General features: G+C 43.9%; 1 protein-coding gene across 4 annotated transcripts; it reads right to left on the bottom strand.

Moving 5' to 3' along the window:
• Positions 1-1420: 1420 nt before the first annotated feature.
• Positions 1421-16605, bottom strand: LOC120685852 (mucin-17-like). 4 transcript variants are annotated; one of them, XM_039967966.1, is made up of 15 exons: positions 16398-16605; positions 16254-16305; positions 8684-14851; positions 8147-8572; positions 7626-8048; positions 7154-7552; positions 6655-7050; positions 6412-6513; positions 5740-6306; positions 5252-5383; positions 4624-5181; positions 3778-4407; positions 3505-3663; positions 2851-3273; positions 1421-2539 (listed from the first exon to the last, which is right to left on the bottom strand). In XM_039967966.1, the coding sequence occupies exons 1-15, from the start codon at positions 16551-16553 to the stop codon at positions 1728-1730; spliced, it is 11403 nt and encodes a 3800-aa protein (XP_039823900.1). In that variant the 5' UTR covers positions 16554-16605; the 3' UTR covers positions 1421-1727. The 4 variants fall into 4 exon arrangements, with proteins under 4 accessions (XP_039823900.1, XP_039823905.1, XP_039823910.1 ...); XM_039967971.1 differs by having other exon boundaries at positions 7172-7552; XM_039967976.1 differs by having other exon boundaries at positions 7235-7552.
• Between the last annotated feature and the right edge of the window lie 869 nt (positions 16606-17474).

The raw sequence follows: 17474 nt of genomic DNA, 5'->3' as shown, positions 1-17474 counted from the left end.
TGCACGACGACGAGCAGAGAGGGGTGGCCGGAGCTCGTCTGGGCCCGCCGCCTGCCTAGCGGCCACTTGGATTCGGCCGGCCGCGCGCCGTCGCGGCCTCCGCCCAGCCCAGATCCGTTCGCCCCGCGCCGCTCGGAGCAGGGGAGGGGCCGCGCGAAGGGGGCAGCTCGTCGGCCCGCCGGCGAGAGAGGAGCAGCACCATGGCCACGCCCCCGCCCCGCCGTGCCTCCGCCGCGTCCCCGCCGGAGGGAGGGAGCTCGCCCGCTGGTGCTTGCCGCGCACTGGCCGGCCCCCTCCGGCGAGGGAGCATGGGTGGCGCAGCTCGCAGGGGAGGGGCGGCGCGGGCCCGCGCGTTCGCCGGCGCCGCTCGCAGGGGAGGGGCCACGCGGACAGCGCCCCACCGCCGCACCAGCGTCGCCCCGCTCGTCTGCTCGCGGCCGCACGCGGCACGCCTCACTCCGGTGCGGCCGGCGCGGGTCGTCGGCCCCGTCCTGCCCCGCCATGGCCGCGAGGCGCCTCGTGGAGGCCGTGACAGAGCCGGCACGACGCCGGCCACCGCTCGCCGCCTCCGCCAGGAAAGCTGCCTGGATCCGGTGGCGCCCTGCGCCCGGCGTCTGAGGCTCGTCTCGGGGGCGGCCGGACGGGGGGCGCAGCGGCGTGCAGAGAGGGAGGGAAGGGCGCGCGCCCGCGCGGGATCCCGCCGCCGCCGCCGCTGGGCGTGGGGTGCAGCCCCGGCGAGAGGGGGGGGGGGGGGGGGGGGGGGGGGGGGGGCGTGCGGAGGGGTAAAACAGGATAAAAAATTTCGGGCATGTGGGCCCCGCAGCTGGTAGTTGGTATAGAGAAGATATATAGAGAAGAGAATCTCGATGACTGCGGAATAACTGTATATAGAGAAGAGAATCTCGATGACTAGGATGAAATATTTTATTTAGAGAGTGAATTTAGAGAATCACGAGTGCGGATAGCCTTAGGCGCCGGCAGCCAGACGCGAATACACTGGAGTATTGGACAACCAAACTTGAAGAGAGCCACTGGGAAAATGAGCCTTGTTTAGTTGTAAAATTCAAAATTCCGAATCTATATCGAACGAAAATCTTACGTGCATATAGTATTAAATCTAGACGAAATAAATAACTAATTACATAGTTTACTTGTAAATTACGAGACAAATCTAATGAGCATAATTAGACTATGATTGGGCACTAAAATGTTACAATAATTACTACAGTACTATGCGATGATAATTGATTGCTTAGGCTCATTAGATTCGTGTCGTAGTTTACAAACGAGTTCTATAATTATTTTTGTGATTTATCTATATTTAATACTTCAAATGTGAATAGATTTTATTTCAAAAATTTTACACCTGCAACTAAACGAGGCCGACCGTTCAAAACAGAATTGCTCACTTTAAAAAAAGTGTTGAAAGAAAAGAATAAATCGTTGCATTCTCACAGCAGTCACTGTTCGGAAAATCAAGGTTAAAATGTGCTTGGACAGGCACAGCAAAAGAATATATACATGTAAAATAACATCAACCCAAGGATGGCACCTGAGTTGACCTTATTAGATGACAATAACGGATAAGGAAAGAAAATAAGATAAATTTTAAAACAGATGAATTCGTAAAATGCTTGCTCTTTCAGTCTCGCTTGGCCTTTATTCAGTAATGGATTCCAACATAATGTGTTGGTCGACGAGCCATTGCACAGCGGTTTTCCTGGGACTTAATCTTCCATGTCGCCAGTCTTGGTTGGATCGGCTGAGTCGTTCGATCTGCCCGAGTCCCTGTCCTTGTTCTGAATACCAGGATAAGATTGTTCGTCAGATTTATCTAAAGCCTCTGCCTGAGATTGTCTACCGCCGTTCTGGTAGCTATTTGCTGGAAGGTCTCCTTCTGTAGGTTGCCCGGTTTCTGAGCTACCATTCTCGTCAACAGACTGTAGCTGCACCTTGGGTTCTTCAGAAGACCTTGAGCTTTCCTTGGATTTACTAAATGCTTCGACATCACCTGGTACATCCTCGGTTGAGTTGGGAGCATCTTTTGTGTTCTCAGCCAGCCGCTGAACTCCTGAGGCTTCTTTTCCTGAATGATCTGAAGTTTCCACTTGAGATATTCTGCTGTTCTTCTGATTGCTATTTTCTGAGGCCTCCATGTCTTCTGGCCCACCAGTTTCAGTGTCACGTGGTTTAGTTTGTTCAGCTTGGTTCTCATTGCCCTCTGGTGAGTCAATAATAGCTTGCTCACTCGGTTGTGGGTTCCCTGGTTCGTCAGCTTCTTCGTTGTTCTCTTTAAATGATTGAGTGTTGAACTGCTGAAGTTGCTGTTGCGTCTTGGGTTCATTGGGTGATGCCCCTTTCAAGTTCTCTTGGGAGTCCACTCTTCTGAAGTCTTCACTTTCAGATTGCCCAGCTACTTGACTGGTTGGTAGATCAACATTTGGTAGGGTTTTAGCTTGATCACCTTGAGTCGTAGTGGGTTTCTCATCACTCGAAAAATCAAATGAAGCTTCTTCTGAAGGCTGAGCTGAATTTGTACCTATAATTTGAAGAAAGTGGTCTCATAAATGGTCAGGACATCAAAATCTTTCCTTAAATTATATATGAATGCTTTGTGCCTGAGATGGTGTGGATTCGGTGAGAAGGTAGGGTCTGTACTAGCAAGCTTTTACAATATCACTATATTATTTAACCTTATTTTGATTAATACTGAACCAGTAAAATGGTATAGAAACTACATTGTTTTACGTATCATTGAAAGTCATGACTGATATAAAGTGGTTCAGCAAGGTGAACTGTATACATACCAAGGAGAAATTGATTTTCATAGTGGAATGAACTTTGCCTTACCTGGTTCAGTGCCTTGTGAAGAATCTGAAGGTGCTGCGAAGCTTGTTATAGGCGCCATAACTTCATCAGTTGGCAGTTGTCTCCGTGACTTGATATCTCCTAATAAGGAATCAGCAGGTTCATTCTTGGTGGACGCAGAACCTTGAGCCTGAATAGTTGGCACTTGAGTTGCTGCAGAAAGTTGTGCCTCTTGATTGTGTAGAGAACTTCTGTCTGGCACATCACCACTGATTGGTGTTGAATCAGGTCCAGCATTTGCAGTTTGCACTTGCCTAGATGGAAGTGTTGTCTTTGCATCAACCACAGGACTACGCACTTGAGGGGTAGTCCCTTCGTGTGATTCAGGAGCACGAGCAGCATGAGAGGTCTCGTTACTTGCTTCAGCAGAGAAAGGTGGTTCTGAAGCATGAGCAGATACCTGACCTGAAATGAAAGAAACGACCTCAGATGTGGCAGAAACATTTCTTTTGAGTTAGCCTTTATTTTTAGGCCAGCAAGATGGTGCTTCCTTGGTGATTTTATTTTGACATTTTTGGTCTATCATAAGAATCTGTGACTGACCTAAAGTAATTCATCAAGGTGCGTCAATTGTCCACACCCAGGAACTTTTTTTTTGTGCATAAAATGAATTTTAGTTAGCAGGGATTTAATTACCTGGTTCAACACCTTGTGGAGCATCTGATGTTGCACTTGGGATCTTATGGGCAGCAGTTGTCTGTGGTACACTTACTTGATCAGCAGCGCCAGCATTTGTCTCTTCTTTCCTTGGTTCAGCAAAGGAAGGTGATTTTGAAGCATTGGAAAATCCTTGATCTGAAATGAACATCAGAAGTGGCAAACATAGTTTTTAGTATGACCTTTTTCTCACTAAGCCAGCAAGAAGGTGAAGCTTTAGTTAACTAAAAGCGAAACTGACTAAGACATTACCTGATACAGCAAATTTTTGTCCAGCTGGGGCAGCTTCGTGTTGTGTTCGTGAGGAATCAAGCTGAGTGTCCGGAGAAGATGCAAGGTCCCTTGTCGGTGCCATGGATTCTTGACCAGTTGATTTAGTTTTACTGGAGGAATCAAGGGATACATCTTGTGTTTCCGCAGGTAGCTGCTTCTGTGCTCCAGGCGCAGCAAAATAAATTCCAGTTGGTCCTTCATCAACTGAAGCGTGAACATCAGTGTGGGTAGGTGCCAAATCAGACCCAGGGTCTGCACTATTTGCTTGGCTAGATAAAGATGTGCCAGTCCTTCCATTAACATTGGTTCCATATGGATCAGTAATCTGTCCTTCACGCGGTTGAGAACTGCTCCCCCCAAGAAGCATTTGCTCTTGGCTTGGAAAAGGTTCATTGATGTGACCATTATCAGGAGTACTTTCTTGAATTTTCCTTGATGCATCCTGAGTTCCTGGGAATGGAGTTTTAGCTGAGTCAGGAGCAGGTGCTATGGCTTGTTGGTGAATTTCTGTCTCCACATCCTTGGTTTGATCAGCTGCAGTAACAACAGTGTTGTCTTCTGTTGGCTCAGAAGAGAAAGGGGGTTGTATAGACTCAGCAGAATCTTGACCTGTGATGTTATGTATAACCTTATTAGCAGCAGAACTATGCATTTGGCCACAATGTGGTGCTAAACCAAAAAACATGCATATGAAAAATTCTGAAGTACATTGTTTTTGAAGTCGTGACTAATCTAAAATAATTTGGCAAGGAGCATCAACACTTCCCTACCAATGAGAAACTAAGTACATGTTGGAGTGAGTTTCTGTCCAGAAGGGATTGCTACCTGTTTCAGTAACTTGTGAAGCATCCACAGGTGCCGCTGAGTCACTCACAGGTGCCATGACTTGATCAGTCGAGGCTTGTCTTGGTGACTCGAATTTTCCTAATGAATCATCATGAGTAGGTGCAGAACCTTGTAGAGACTGAGTAGCTGGTGCTTGAATTGCTACAGGAGGTTGCGCATCTTGATTCTGTAGAGAACCTGTGGGCGATACATCACCACTGAACAGTGTTGAGTCAGGCTCAGAGGTTGAAGTTTGTGCTTGGCTTGACAGAAGAGTTGTCTCCTTATCAACAACAGTACGGCCCACTTCAGGAGTAGGTCGGTCACGTAAGTCAGAAGGAAGTACAGGATGAGTAATTTGTTCAGGAAGCGCAGCACCAGAGGGTTGCTGATCTTTCGGTAAAGTTTCTCTTGCATCTGATGATGGTGCCTTGACTTGATGTCGAACAGTTTCTGGACCTTGTGGTACATTTGGCTGATCACCCATAGCAGCATTTGCCTTTTCTTTCCTTGTTTTAGCAGCAGAAGGCAGTTCTGAAGTATGTGGCAGCTCTTGATCTGAAATAAAGGAAATTGACCTCAGAATATGGTCAGAACTATCTCTAAAGAGAAACAGCGACAGTATTACCAGATACAGCAAATTTCTGTTCAGCTGGGGTGGCTTCCCCTCGTGGGATACCATGCTGGGTGTCTGGAACAGATTCTAGGTCCACTGTAGATGCCATAGAAGCTTTCCATTGTAGCTGGACTGAATTTGTACCTGAAATTTGAAGATAGTGATTCACCAAACAATTTCAAAAACTTAAGCTCTATGGCCCAGATGGTGTGGGTTCAAATTGTGCAATGAGAAGGATATCACCACTTAGGAGTCAGAACAGTGAGTTTGTTACACAATGACTATATGTATAGTTATTCTTTAGCATTGAAATTGTGGGCAAAATCATTTGCGACATCACATTAAACTATAGATGGAAGAATTATAAGATAAACTGTTTTACATTAATAGAAAGTCGTGAGTAATTTAAAATGGTTCAGCAAGGCAAATAAATTGGCCATACCAATGAAAAACTGATTACATAAATGAACTTAACTTTTGCTAATTAGAGATTTCCTTACTTGGTACAGTACCCAGGGGAGCAACTGAAGGTACAGATGGGCTCATTATAGGTGCCAATGCCTGATCAGATGAGAGGTGTCCTGGTGACTTGATATTTTGTAAGGAATCAGCGGGTACATTCCGGGCATATGCAGAGCCCTGCCGATCCTGTGTTTCTGGCAAAGAATTTGTTGCTGGCACATCACCGCTGCTTGGTGCTGAATCAGGTCTAGTCTTTGAAGTTTCTGCTTGACTAGATCCAAGTGTCGTCTCCTTAATGACAGCATCACTGTGCACTTCAGGGGTAGGTCCTTCGGGTGGCTCAGAAACATTTCTATAACGAGAAATTCGCCCCTGGCCTGGATGTTTGTCATCAATGCGATCATCATCAGCACTTTTCTGAGTTTCCCTTGAAGCATCAGGAGTACCCGAGAAGGGAGCTTTTGCTTTGTCTGGAGTAGGAGTCGTATCTTTTTGACCAATTATTTTTTCCAGTGTGCTGGTTTGATCTGTTGCAGTAACAGTGTCTTCTTTTGCTTGTTCATCAGTAGAGAAAGCTGGCTGTACAGGATGAACAGAATCTTGACCTGAAATGTAAGAGAAACCTTATTAATGGCAGGTTGGTTTAAAGGGTATGGTTACTAGAATGTGCACTCTTTGTCCACAGTCCATACTGGAAAGAACTTCATTACCTGATGAAGCAAACTTTTGTTCATCATCTGCTTTATGTAGTTCTGTACCATATTGTGTACCTGGAGCTGGAGCTGGTAATGTTGTATGGGCAGAATCTTGGCCTGAAATGCAAGAAACAACCTCGTTAGTGGCACAATGAATAGTTTGGTTCTAAGGCGTTCATGTTGGCTGTTGCACTTAGTTAACTGCAGGCTACTAGAAATGTGCACCGATAGTCAATACTCCATATTGTGAAATATTACCTGACAGAGCAAACTTTTGCTCATCAACTGCTACTTGATTTGGTGCAGCACCATATTGTGTGTCTGGAACTGATGCTGGGACTGCTGTAGATGTCTTGCCTTCTTGAGCAACAGAGCGTGGTTTGGAAGACTTTGCCTCACCTGGATTATCAGCAGGTTCATCTTCCTCAAGTGTCCCTGAAGGATGCTGGGTATAAGAGGATGGTGCAGATAATTTGACTTGTTGTCCAGGAGTTGTTTCGGAGTCCTTGGCTTGATCAGGTGCAGCAACAATATCATCTCCATTTTTTGGCTCGTTAGTGACATTTAGTTGTGCGGAAGGAGCTAAATCTCCAATCTCTTTGCTCCTTGCCTCAGAAGAGGAAGGAGGCTGTGCCGGATAAGCAGAAGCTTGACCTGAAACATGGCAAATGAACTTATAAGTGGAAGAAATGTTGGTTTTAAGGATATACCTGTTGCACTTAATTAACTATGTGTGTCATTTGTCCAAACTCCATACTTGAAGGAACTTCATCACCTGACAGAGAAAACTTTTGTTCATCATAGGCTACTTCATTCGGTACACTACCAAGTTGCTTGCCTGGAACTGATGCTGGGACCACTTTGGAGGGTTCGCCTTCTCGAACAGCAGAGGATGGTCTCAATGGCTCATCGTTGCTTGAGTCATCACCAGGTACAGTTTCCTGAACCTTCCCTGAAGGACGCTGGGTGGACAATATGTCCTGTCCACTGGGAGTTGTTTGCAAGTCCTTGGCTTGATCAGGTACAGCAACAATAGCATCTCTTTTACTTGGGTCGGTAGAGGAAATAAGTAGTCCTGAAGGAGTTGAATCTCTAATTTCTTTGTTCCTTGGACCAAGAGGGAAGGCTGGTTCTGCAGGATCCGCAGAATCTTGACCTGAATAATTGATATTAATAGTAAGTTTTGTAGGTCTAGTCCTGTAGATAGTGCACCATATGGCCATAGTTACCTGATGTGGAAGATGTCTGTTCAGCCAAAGCTACATCAACAGGTGTAATACCAGTTGTGATATGAAGAGCACCTGGAGTTGTTGATGGTTTCAAGAATTGAACATTTCCTAACGCATCAGTAGATATATCTTCAGTGTCTAGGGAGTCTTTAGCCACACGAGGTCGTGGTTCTTGAGTTTCTTCCCCTTGAATTGATAAAGGTCTTCTGTCTGGTTCAATGCTACCAGTAGGGTGAACGTCGCCATGGGTAGGCGCAGTATCAAGCACATCTTCTGATGTCAGAGCCTCTCTTGTATCTGGTGTGTCTTTTTGACCAATGACAGTTGGTTGTTGCTTGATTTGTTCAGCAGTGGGAACAACAGTTTGTTCTTTCCTTGATTTACCGGAGGTAGGCTGTTCTGCAGAATGAGGTAATTCTTGATCTAAAATGGAGGAAGAATGTCAGCAGTGGCAGTATTTTTTTTCTGCAGAATGTAATCGACTATATTTGTTCTCTCATGTCTAAAGAGAAACTAATTACCTGATGGAGCAAATTTCTTTTCAGGAGGACCTACTTCACCTGGTCCAAAAGCAGACTCAACAGCCTGTTTATCATCAGGAATGACTTCCTGAATTTCTGCTGAGGCAAGCTGTGCATCTGAGGTTGGGAAAACTGTTGCGCTTGGCGGAGATGTCATTTCTTCTTGACCAGGGATTGCTTGTGATACATCTGCAACCTGTTCTGAATCATCAGTGCGGCGGTTATCAGGAGTAAACTCCTGGATTTCCCCTATAACACCCTGGGTATCTGAGGCTGGAATTCCTACTGTACTTGGTGCAGATGGTCTGGCTTGTTGCCGAAAAATCATTTGCGGCGCATTAGCGTAATCAGTTGCAGAAACATTACTGTCTTCCTTTATTGGTTCAACAGAGGAAAGAGGTTGTGCAACATGAGATGATCCTTTATCTAAAATGCATAAAGCAAACTGTTAGTTTTGAGGAACTTTTCATGATGCAAATGTCCTCTAGGCCTGCTAGCAATTATTTCTTAGACAACACTAAAAGATAAATCAGTTACCTGATGGAGTGGATTTCTGTTCATATTGGGATGAATCATAGTCACGAGGAGTTTCAACAGTTGGCTGTGCTTGAGTTGATGCAGGTGGATGTGCCTGTCGATCATGTACATATCCTGTGATGAGCTCATCACCACTAGCATGATATGTTGCTGTATTTTCATCAATAGCCGCATCATGAACATTTTCATGGATTGCGTCTGGATCTTGTGTAGCTTTTGCAGCCTCTAATTTTCGGTCCTCAGGTGTCCTGACAAGCTTTGAACTACCTGCTTCATGACCATCAGGACTTGTTCTGATGGTAGATGCTGAAGCAGGATGAGCAGCAGTAATTGGTTCGTGCATCTGTTTTGGAGCAGAATCAGCACTTTCACCATGTAATGGAGCAGACGCACGTTGCCATTGATCAATGGTGAATTGTTTGCTAGGAGAATCTCCATCAGGGACTGCTCTTTGAAATGGTGCAGCGAGAGGTTGCACTTGGGATGCTGGTCCTTTGCTTGATAGAGATGGAGCCACTTTCTGATCATCGGCAGTGTATTTTTTATAAGGCTTGTCTGCACTGTGATCATCACGAATATCTGCTCTGGCTGGTGCAGAAGCACTTAATTTCTCATCAGAAGTGTATGAAGCACCAGAAGATTCTTGATGCTCTGGTGTAGAATTATCTATTTTCTCACCAGCTTGCTGTGTCTTGGGTGTTGTGGATTCACTTTCCTGGAACATCTCCCTAAGGCGCTCTGTTGAGAATGACTTTTCTTCAGTCATGATTGTTTCATCATCTTTTTCATCCTCCCAGCCCTTCCTTTGGTCAGCAGTTGGCATTGTAGATTCTCCTTTCATGAGCTGAGAATCTTGGGAATCCAAAGGTTGTGCTTTGGGTAATGTAGAGCCAGGATCAATAGCTTCTTCAAAGGTGACTCTAGACTTCTTGGAACTGTCAGGAATGTATGGAAACTGTATTCTATCACCATTTGGAGCATCCTCAGCTGCTGCTACCTGTCTTGATGGATGAATTGCTTTCTTATAATCTGATGACTGCTCTCCAGATATGCCTGTCTTTATTTCCACCATTTTTTGTTGTTCAGGAATAGTTTCTCTACTTTGCATGCTTTTGTCCCTAGCTTCATTAACTTGTGTTTGTCTTGATGGAGTAGTAGCAGGTTGCTGAGTGTACATAGGTTTGGCATTGGATGGTGTAGAGTCAGAAACCTTAGTTTCCTTGAAGGTATCTTTACCCACGTCATGAGTTGACAAATTGACATCATTAACATCTTCATGGACTGTGGCTGGATCTCTAGCTTTTGTTGCTTCTGATATTTGGCCATCAGAATCACCAGTTTCATGACCTTCAGGAGCTGCTCTCTTAGTAAGTTCCGAAGCAGGATGAGCATCTGGACTTGATATTTGCATATGTATTGGTTTACCAGCTCTTTCATCAAAAATTGACTGCTTGGCAAACTTATCACCAATAGTGGCATGATCATCCACAGGTGCTCCTAGAAATGATGGTGAAGCACGTTGAGCACCAGATGTTTCTGCTTCTACTGGTACAGGTGGTCCCACTCTTTGCTCATCAGATTCTTGCTGTCCCATTGGTGTTGGCTTCTGATCAACGACGGACATGGCTACCTCATCATCACCAAAACCAGAAGTCACATCATGCAATGGAGCAGATGCATGTCGCCATTGATCAATGGTGGATTGTTTGCTAGGAAAATCTCCATGGAGAGCTGCCTCATGTGATGGTTCGGAGGGAGGTTGGACTTGGGAAGTTAGTTCTCTGCTTAAAGGAGGTGGTGCCACTTTCTGGTCATCTATAGTACCTTCTCTATATTTTGATGGAGGAATTGCTTTCAGACGATCTGAAAATTGCTCTCCAGCTGTACCTGCACTTCTTTCCACCATCTTTTGTTGGTCAGGAGCAGTTTCTCTACTTTTTGTCCCTCTGTCCCTGGTGTCTTCTACTTCTGCATGCCCTGGTTGTTGAGTGTACATAGGTTTTGCACTAGATGGTGTAGAGTCAGCAAGCTTTGTTTCTTTGAAGATATCTTTAGCAACATCAAGAATTGGCAAATTGGCATCATGAACATCTTCGAGTGTGGCTTGATCATGTCTAGTTTTTGCAGCCTCTGATATTTGCCCATCAGGTATGCTGACAAGCTCTGAATGACCATCAGGAGCTGCTATATGTGCTGGAATAGATGCTTGCATTTTTGTTGGTTCTCCAACTCTTTCATCAATAATTGACTGCTTAGAAAACTTATCATCAGTAGTGGCATGATGTGCTGTGGAAGCTCCTGGGAATGATGGTGAAGCACTTTGAACACCAGATGTTTCTGCTTCTACTGGTACATGGGGTTCCACTCTCTGCTCGCCGGATTCTTTGGCCATCTGGTTGACACCCTCGGAACTGGGAGTAGCTTTTTGGCTCATTGGTGTTAGCTTCTGATCAATGGTAGCCATGCCAATCTCATCATAACCAGAACTAGAAGTTGCATCATTTAATGGCACAGATGCACGCTGCCATTGTTCAATGGTGGATGGATCGGTAGACAGATCGCCACGGGAAGCTGCTTCTTGTAATGATTCAGAGGAAGGTTGCACCTGGGAAGTTAGATCTTTGCTCAACAGAGGTGGCACCAATTTCTGATCTGTGGTAGTATCTTTTCTGTACAGCTCTTCTGCACCGAAGTTGGAACGAGATTTTGCATTGGCTGGTGCTGTAGTATCTATTTTCTCATCCAAAGTATACAGAATATCAGAAGCTTGTTGATGCTTTGGTATGGAACCATTTGCTTTCTCAACAGCTTCAGTGATTTGAGCTGGTTCCTGGTTGTCTTGTCCAACTGGAGGCTGTTTCTGGTAAAGAGATGATGCTTTTTGTACCTTAATGGAGCCCTGGGGTTTGCTTTTGATCATCTCCCTATGCCTCTCAGCTGAGATTGATTTTTCTTCACTCGTGGTGGCCAGAGCATCTTTTGCATCTCTTTCCTTCGATGATAATGGACCCAAGTCTTTCTGATCAATAGCTGATAATTTTGATTGCTGAAATGGATCTTGAGCATCTGGCTGGAGTCGTCTTAAAACATCCTTCCTTAGATCAGAAGTTGGTGTTCCAGATTCTCCAATGGTGCGTTGAGCATCTCCAGCACCCAAAGATTGTGCTCTGGGTAATGTAGAGTCAGGATCTTTGGTTTCTTCAAAGGTGTCTCTAGATTTCTTGGTAGTGTCAAGAATATCTGGAAATTTTCTTGTCTCACCAGTTGCACTCTGGACATCTTTTGCTGCTGCCGGACTTGATTGTGGAATAGCTTGCAGACGATCTAAAAAATGCTCTCCAGGTGTAGTGGTCTTCCTTTCTCCATGTGTGACTTGAGCATTTCTTGCTACCATTTCCTGTGGTTCAGGAATGGTTACTCTACTTTGTCTGCCTTTGCCCTGACCATCTTCAGCTTCTGTTTGTCTTGGAAGAGGAGGAGGAGCTTGTTGTGTGTACACAGGTTTTGCACTTGTTCTAGAGTCAGCAGGTTTTGTTTCTTCAAAGATATCTTTACGACCATCAGGTGCAATTTGCCATGATGCAGAAGCATTGTGGGCAACTTGCATGCTGTCTTGATCACCAGGATATCTCTTTTGGAATGGTGTATTCATCCTAGAAGAATTCTCCACCTCTTGTCTTCGTGGAGAAATAGGAGCTCTCCAGGCACTTAAAGGCTGATCGGTTGATGCTATTTCATCAGCAGTATTTGATTCTTCAGAGGTTCCTTTATCATCTTGGGCTGCTTTCTTCTTAGGTGTTGGAGCAGTCCCTGTTGGTTGCTTGCTGACATCCTTAGCAATTTGGTATCTTGTTTTGGATGGAGGAGTTGAACTTGGATATCCTGTTTGCCATGGTGGAGCCACACTACGACCATCTTGGTTTACTTCTTTCTCTGATAAAGTAGATGCAGCTTGCCAAGTGTCTGTTTGTTGGTCCCTAAGCAATGAGGGGCCACCAGACTTTGTTTCATTGAAGGTGTCTTGATCATCTTGACCAATCGTTTGATTTGGCTTGAAAGCAACATCCCTAGATATTCCAGTGCTGTCTTTGACATTAGCATGTTTTTCTTGGATTGATGAAGTTCCACTATGACGATCTTCAGTTGTTTCTTGCTTCCATGGAGGAGCATCAGCTTTCTGAAAATACGAAGGTCGCACTTGGGATAATGAAGAGTCAGAAATTTGTGTTTCTTCAGTGGTATCTTCAGCATCTTTGTCAGTCATTGGCCATGGAGTAGAAATTTTGTCTTTAGCTTGCTTGGAGGTATCTTCAGTTCCAGGATATCTCTTTTGAAATGGTGCTGTAGTGTGGTGAGCAGCATCTAAATCTTGCCTTGGGAGAGAAGATCCAGAAGCATCTGGAAAATTTTCACTGGGTATAGTGGAGTCCGCAGCCTTTGATTCACCAAATGTACCTCTAGCATCTTGAGCTGCTCTTTGCCTTGGTACAGAAGCAGGGTCTCTAGGTTGCTTGTTGGTATCTTGACCGCCTGGATATCCAGCTTGCCATGGAATTCTGCCTCGAGCATCTTTAGCTGCTTCTTGCCATGATGGAGTTGCAGCATGCTCTTGTGCAGAAGGGAGCAGTAATGCATTTCTCTGATCACAAGATGCTTTATCCTCCACAATTCCTCGACTTCTCTGGTCAGTATAGGGTCTTTGAGTTGTATTTTCTCGTCTTTGAACCAATTCCATGCTCATTGGCTCTTCAGGAATAGGATGTGAGATTGCTTGTTCTGAATCTTGCGATGGGTACTGCTTCACATCTTTGCTTGGTTTTCCTTGTTGAGTAGACATTAGTTGATCAGCATCTTGCTGTAGGTCATTTAATTTGGCTGTAGCAGTATGCCACTGCTCAGGCTGCAGCCTACGATGAACACCAGTTGTATGGAGCTTGCTACCAGAAGTATCTGCAGGTTCAAGGTCTGGTGCAGTACGACCAGAATATGGAATTGATTCTTTGTTCTGAGAATCAATACCAGTGGCTCTGCTGTGACTCTTGTAGAAATCAGATACACTGGGTTGGTCAGGCTCTTTGGCTGATATTGAACTGGTTTTAGTATGACCAGCGGCAATGTTGGACCCAGAGAATGCATCCAACAGATCCGAATTTCTTTGAGTAGGTTCAATGTATGGTGTTTCTTCATCAGTATAGCTTGGGTAGTAATCAAACACATCAAGGTTATTAGAACCATCCTTTGATGAACTTGGCTTATGTCTAGTATGGAGGTCTTTTGCAGTGGGTTCAGGGATTGAGGCATCTTTAGTGCTGGACTTGGCAGTACCGGCTACTGGAGGTTTCTTGGCAGCGGTAGGGAAGGCATCATCTTTAATTCTTTGAACAGGAATAGGATGTTTTATAGAAGTGGTACGAGCGTTTTGAACTGAGGTTGGTGGTTTTTCGTCAGGGGCATTAAAGATTGTAGTTTCCTTGCTTAGGACAGCTGAAGTTTTATCAGTAGGAGTGGTTTGGCTAGAGGAAACCAGTGCTTCACCGGGGAACGTATCAGTAGGATGGGGAGGAGCTATGGAAGATGATGACACAGTATCAGCAGGAGGAACCAATATTGTGCGAGGTTCTGTGCCGATCAGCTTTATAGAGTCTATCCGGATCGGGTGGCCAGAGGTTCTAGGATGCTCTTTCTGCTGCTGCTGCTTCAGTTCCTCTTGCCTGTTCTGCTCCTCCACCCTCTTCATATGCCTCAGTACTTGCTGCCAAGACTTCCGATTAGAAATCTCATCCCACCACCTGCTCACATTTTTCCTCGAGTCATACAGGTAGACAAACTTGTCAGATGCTGTGATGTAGTGGGAGTTTGGCAGGTGAACAAGGTCAGCAAGGGTGAACTTGTTTCCAGCAAGGAATCTGCTGTCACTGAGCCTTTGCTCGTAAACTTCCAGAACTTCTTCTAGCTTTCTTGTATGCATGTCAATATCATCACCATCTTCTTCATCCAGGGGAAAGGCCAAATAGCAGTACAAGGCCCGGCTTGGAGGGTTGAAAGCATGCTCCTCATTGTGGAGCCATTGCTCAACCGAAGCCCTCTCCAAGGCATCCTTCCCAAGGAGGAATGGATATCCTTGGTGTTCATATTTTTCTGCTATGTAGCGGCAGATTCCTCTGGATTCTGAAAATAGGTGGAACAATCAGTTTTAAGTGAAGCCATATTATCATGCTAATAAAGGCTTAGCTTCTGCAACACAAGCAAAGTATAATGTATCACTCGAAGAGTGTACTAGGAAGACTGAAAAAGAGGTTTGAATAATGAGCAGTTCAAATTTAAATTTCCAATGAATATCAACTAATAAGAACTTTACTATTACTATAGGTTAATCTTGAATTCATTCCCTCCCATCTATTTATCTGTATACAGATTTTGTTTCTCGCAAAACCCAAAGTGATGTTGCACTACCAGTTGGAGATATGCATATAAAAGCTTCCTTCCGGCTTTTGCAAAGAAGGGTCCAACATTTTGCAGCATTTTGGGGATTAAGACGTTCTTGCTGGAAACATGATAATGTTCTCAGATGCCAAAGAGTTTCATTTACAAAAAGACAGCCCACAATGCAAATCTAAGTCTATACACAATTCCGAACACTGAGAGCAGTATCCTAATGCCAATATTCATGGAAAAAGGAAGATAATATTTTGCATCTATTGTAACAAAGAAATATCATATTAATTCTGGCAAATGTAGTTCACAATACAATTTGAATGTTGGCTCATATTTTTGTTTTAGTTCTATTATGAGCAATTTTACATAAAAAAAAGTATGATCGAGCTATATTATCATAGCTAATGTGAATGTATTTTGAAATTCATACACAACTATACTCTATACTCCAATTCTTAGGCCCTCTCAGATTTGCTGCCATCACGCATTAAATGAAAATATATTGATAAATTATTACTGACCAGTTTTCACCGCAAACGAACATTTAGTAAAGCTTGCACAGATTGAGTTTGCTATAAATCATTTCAGTAAAGCTTCTATAAATCACCAAGTGCTATTTACTCTAGTGCTTAGTGTACTGGTCAATTTGCTGCTGCTGCTAGCATGCATGGTTGCATGATTTTAGAGAACTGATTGGCACTCACTTTGAACAAGCAGAAATACTAGCTAGATTCATCGCATACCATACCAAATGAAAGGATACATGATATGGTGAAAACTTCCGATCCATTTTGATAAACGAGAAAGCTCAAGAATAATAAATGCTGCTAAGTTAGGAATTCGTCGAAATTTTATCGCAATTTCGATCAATTCCTAGAATACATGATATGAAACGATACATGATATGGTGAAAACTTCCGATCCATTTTGATAAACGAGAAAGCTCAAGAACAATAAATACTGCTAAGTTAGGAATTGGTCAAAATTTTATCAAAACTTTCTGACAGTGTCATAGCGACAGCTTGTAGCAAGCTCAGCTCGAATATTGTTCAGCAGTCGAAAATATAGGCTTCATGGAATGAAGGTCCGACGTGGAATCGTAAGTGACTTCGACAAAAACTGAAAGTATTAATACCTTCTAGAAATGTAGGCCCGTCATAGAATGGAACTGGAGCATGTGACGATGCCTGTGGAGTGCAGAGGAAGAAAATGCAGTAACAAGATTAACTGCTTAAATCTTGCCAGAAAAAAAAAGAGTAGAATTGGAGACTCCAGGTACCTGCAGTCTGAGTAGGCTCTTATAAGAGGCTGTGTGAGTTTCAAACTTGATATCCTTCTCGTAGAGGCATGCAAGCACCCTTGAGACATCAGGTAAGATAATAGATTTCTCATGATACACCTGCACGATAGGTGCTCCAGTACCAAGCCCTACCATGATGCCATGAACATAGGTTACCAATGCTGAAATGGTGTGAACTTAAATGTATAACTCCATCATTCTCAGATATACTATTCTCCCTGCCTCTCTCATCAAGCAAAGAGAAGATGCTTAAAGTGGGAACCAAGAAAGGAAACCAATGGAGGAAGAAAACACCAAAAAGAGAAAAGCGAAAGCAAACAAACCTGACTGGACAGCAGTTAACTTTGAAGCTATGGCATGCACTCTTCTGTAGCATCAATTTACCTATAATGGTTGTGTTCGAGGGAAAAAAAATATCATAGTCAATATTGCAGGAACCTGATTGTAGGGTATCCGATAATTTTCTAATTACTGACAAAGCTAGACAAAGTATAAGTAAAGTAACAGGAAGTTACATAGTTTCTTTTTAGGAAGAAAACAATTACTATGGTAAGCCAAAGAGGTTATTGCAGTACACACAAAATAAGATAGGTCCCCTTTTGCTTTCGGAGGTGCTAAGTTTCTTCTTAAAATTTTGTAACATAGAATGAGAGCATATTTTCATCCCTAAAACATCAAACAACAAAGAATAGTGAGAGTATTAAATATAAATATAGGCTACCTCACAAGATTAGAGCAACCAAAATATCATGTGTTGCATCATCGTCTACAAGAAGTCTTATCTGAAACTCCCACAGCATTTACACACCACAGAAGTAAGGTGTTAAGAAGTGTCGTTAAATCCTGGAATAGTACATGATAAACAATGCAACTGGAAGACGGATGTGAAGACCTAAATGTGCTGAGCTCTCAGCTGCATAGCCACTTTATTCATTCCTTGGACCTTTCATCAAAGGGCAAGAACTGCTACAGGAGTGGAAAAGTAATGCTGATAGTGCAAGTTTAGCATCAAAGCATACCTCTTAGACTACCCCAACAGATCCACCAGGATGGATG

The sequence above is a fragment of the Panicum virgatum genome, chromosome 2K (genome assembly GCF_016808335.1).
Source record: "Panicum virgatum strain AP13 chromosome 2K, P.virgatum_v5, whole genome shotgun sequence".
Classification (NCBI taxonomy): Eukaryota; Viridiplantae; Streptophyta; class Magnoliopsida; order Poales; family Poaceae; genus Panicum; species Panicum virgatum.
This window is presented reverse-complemented; position numbering and strand designations above follow the sequence as displayed.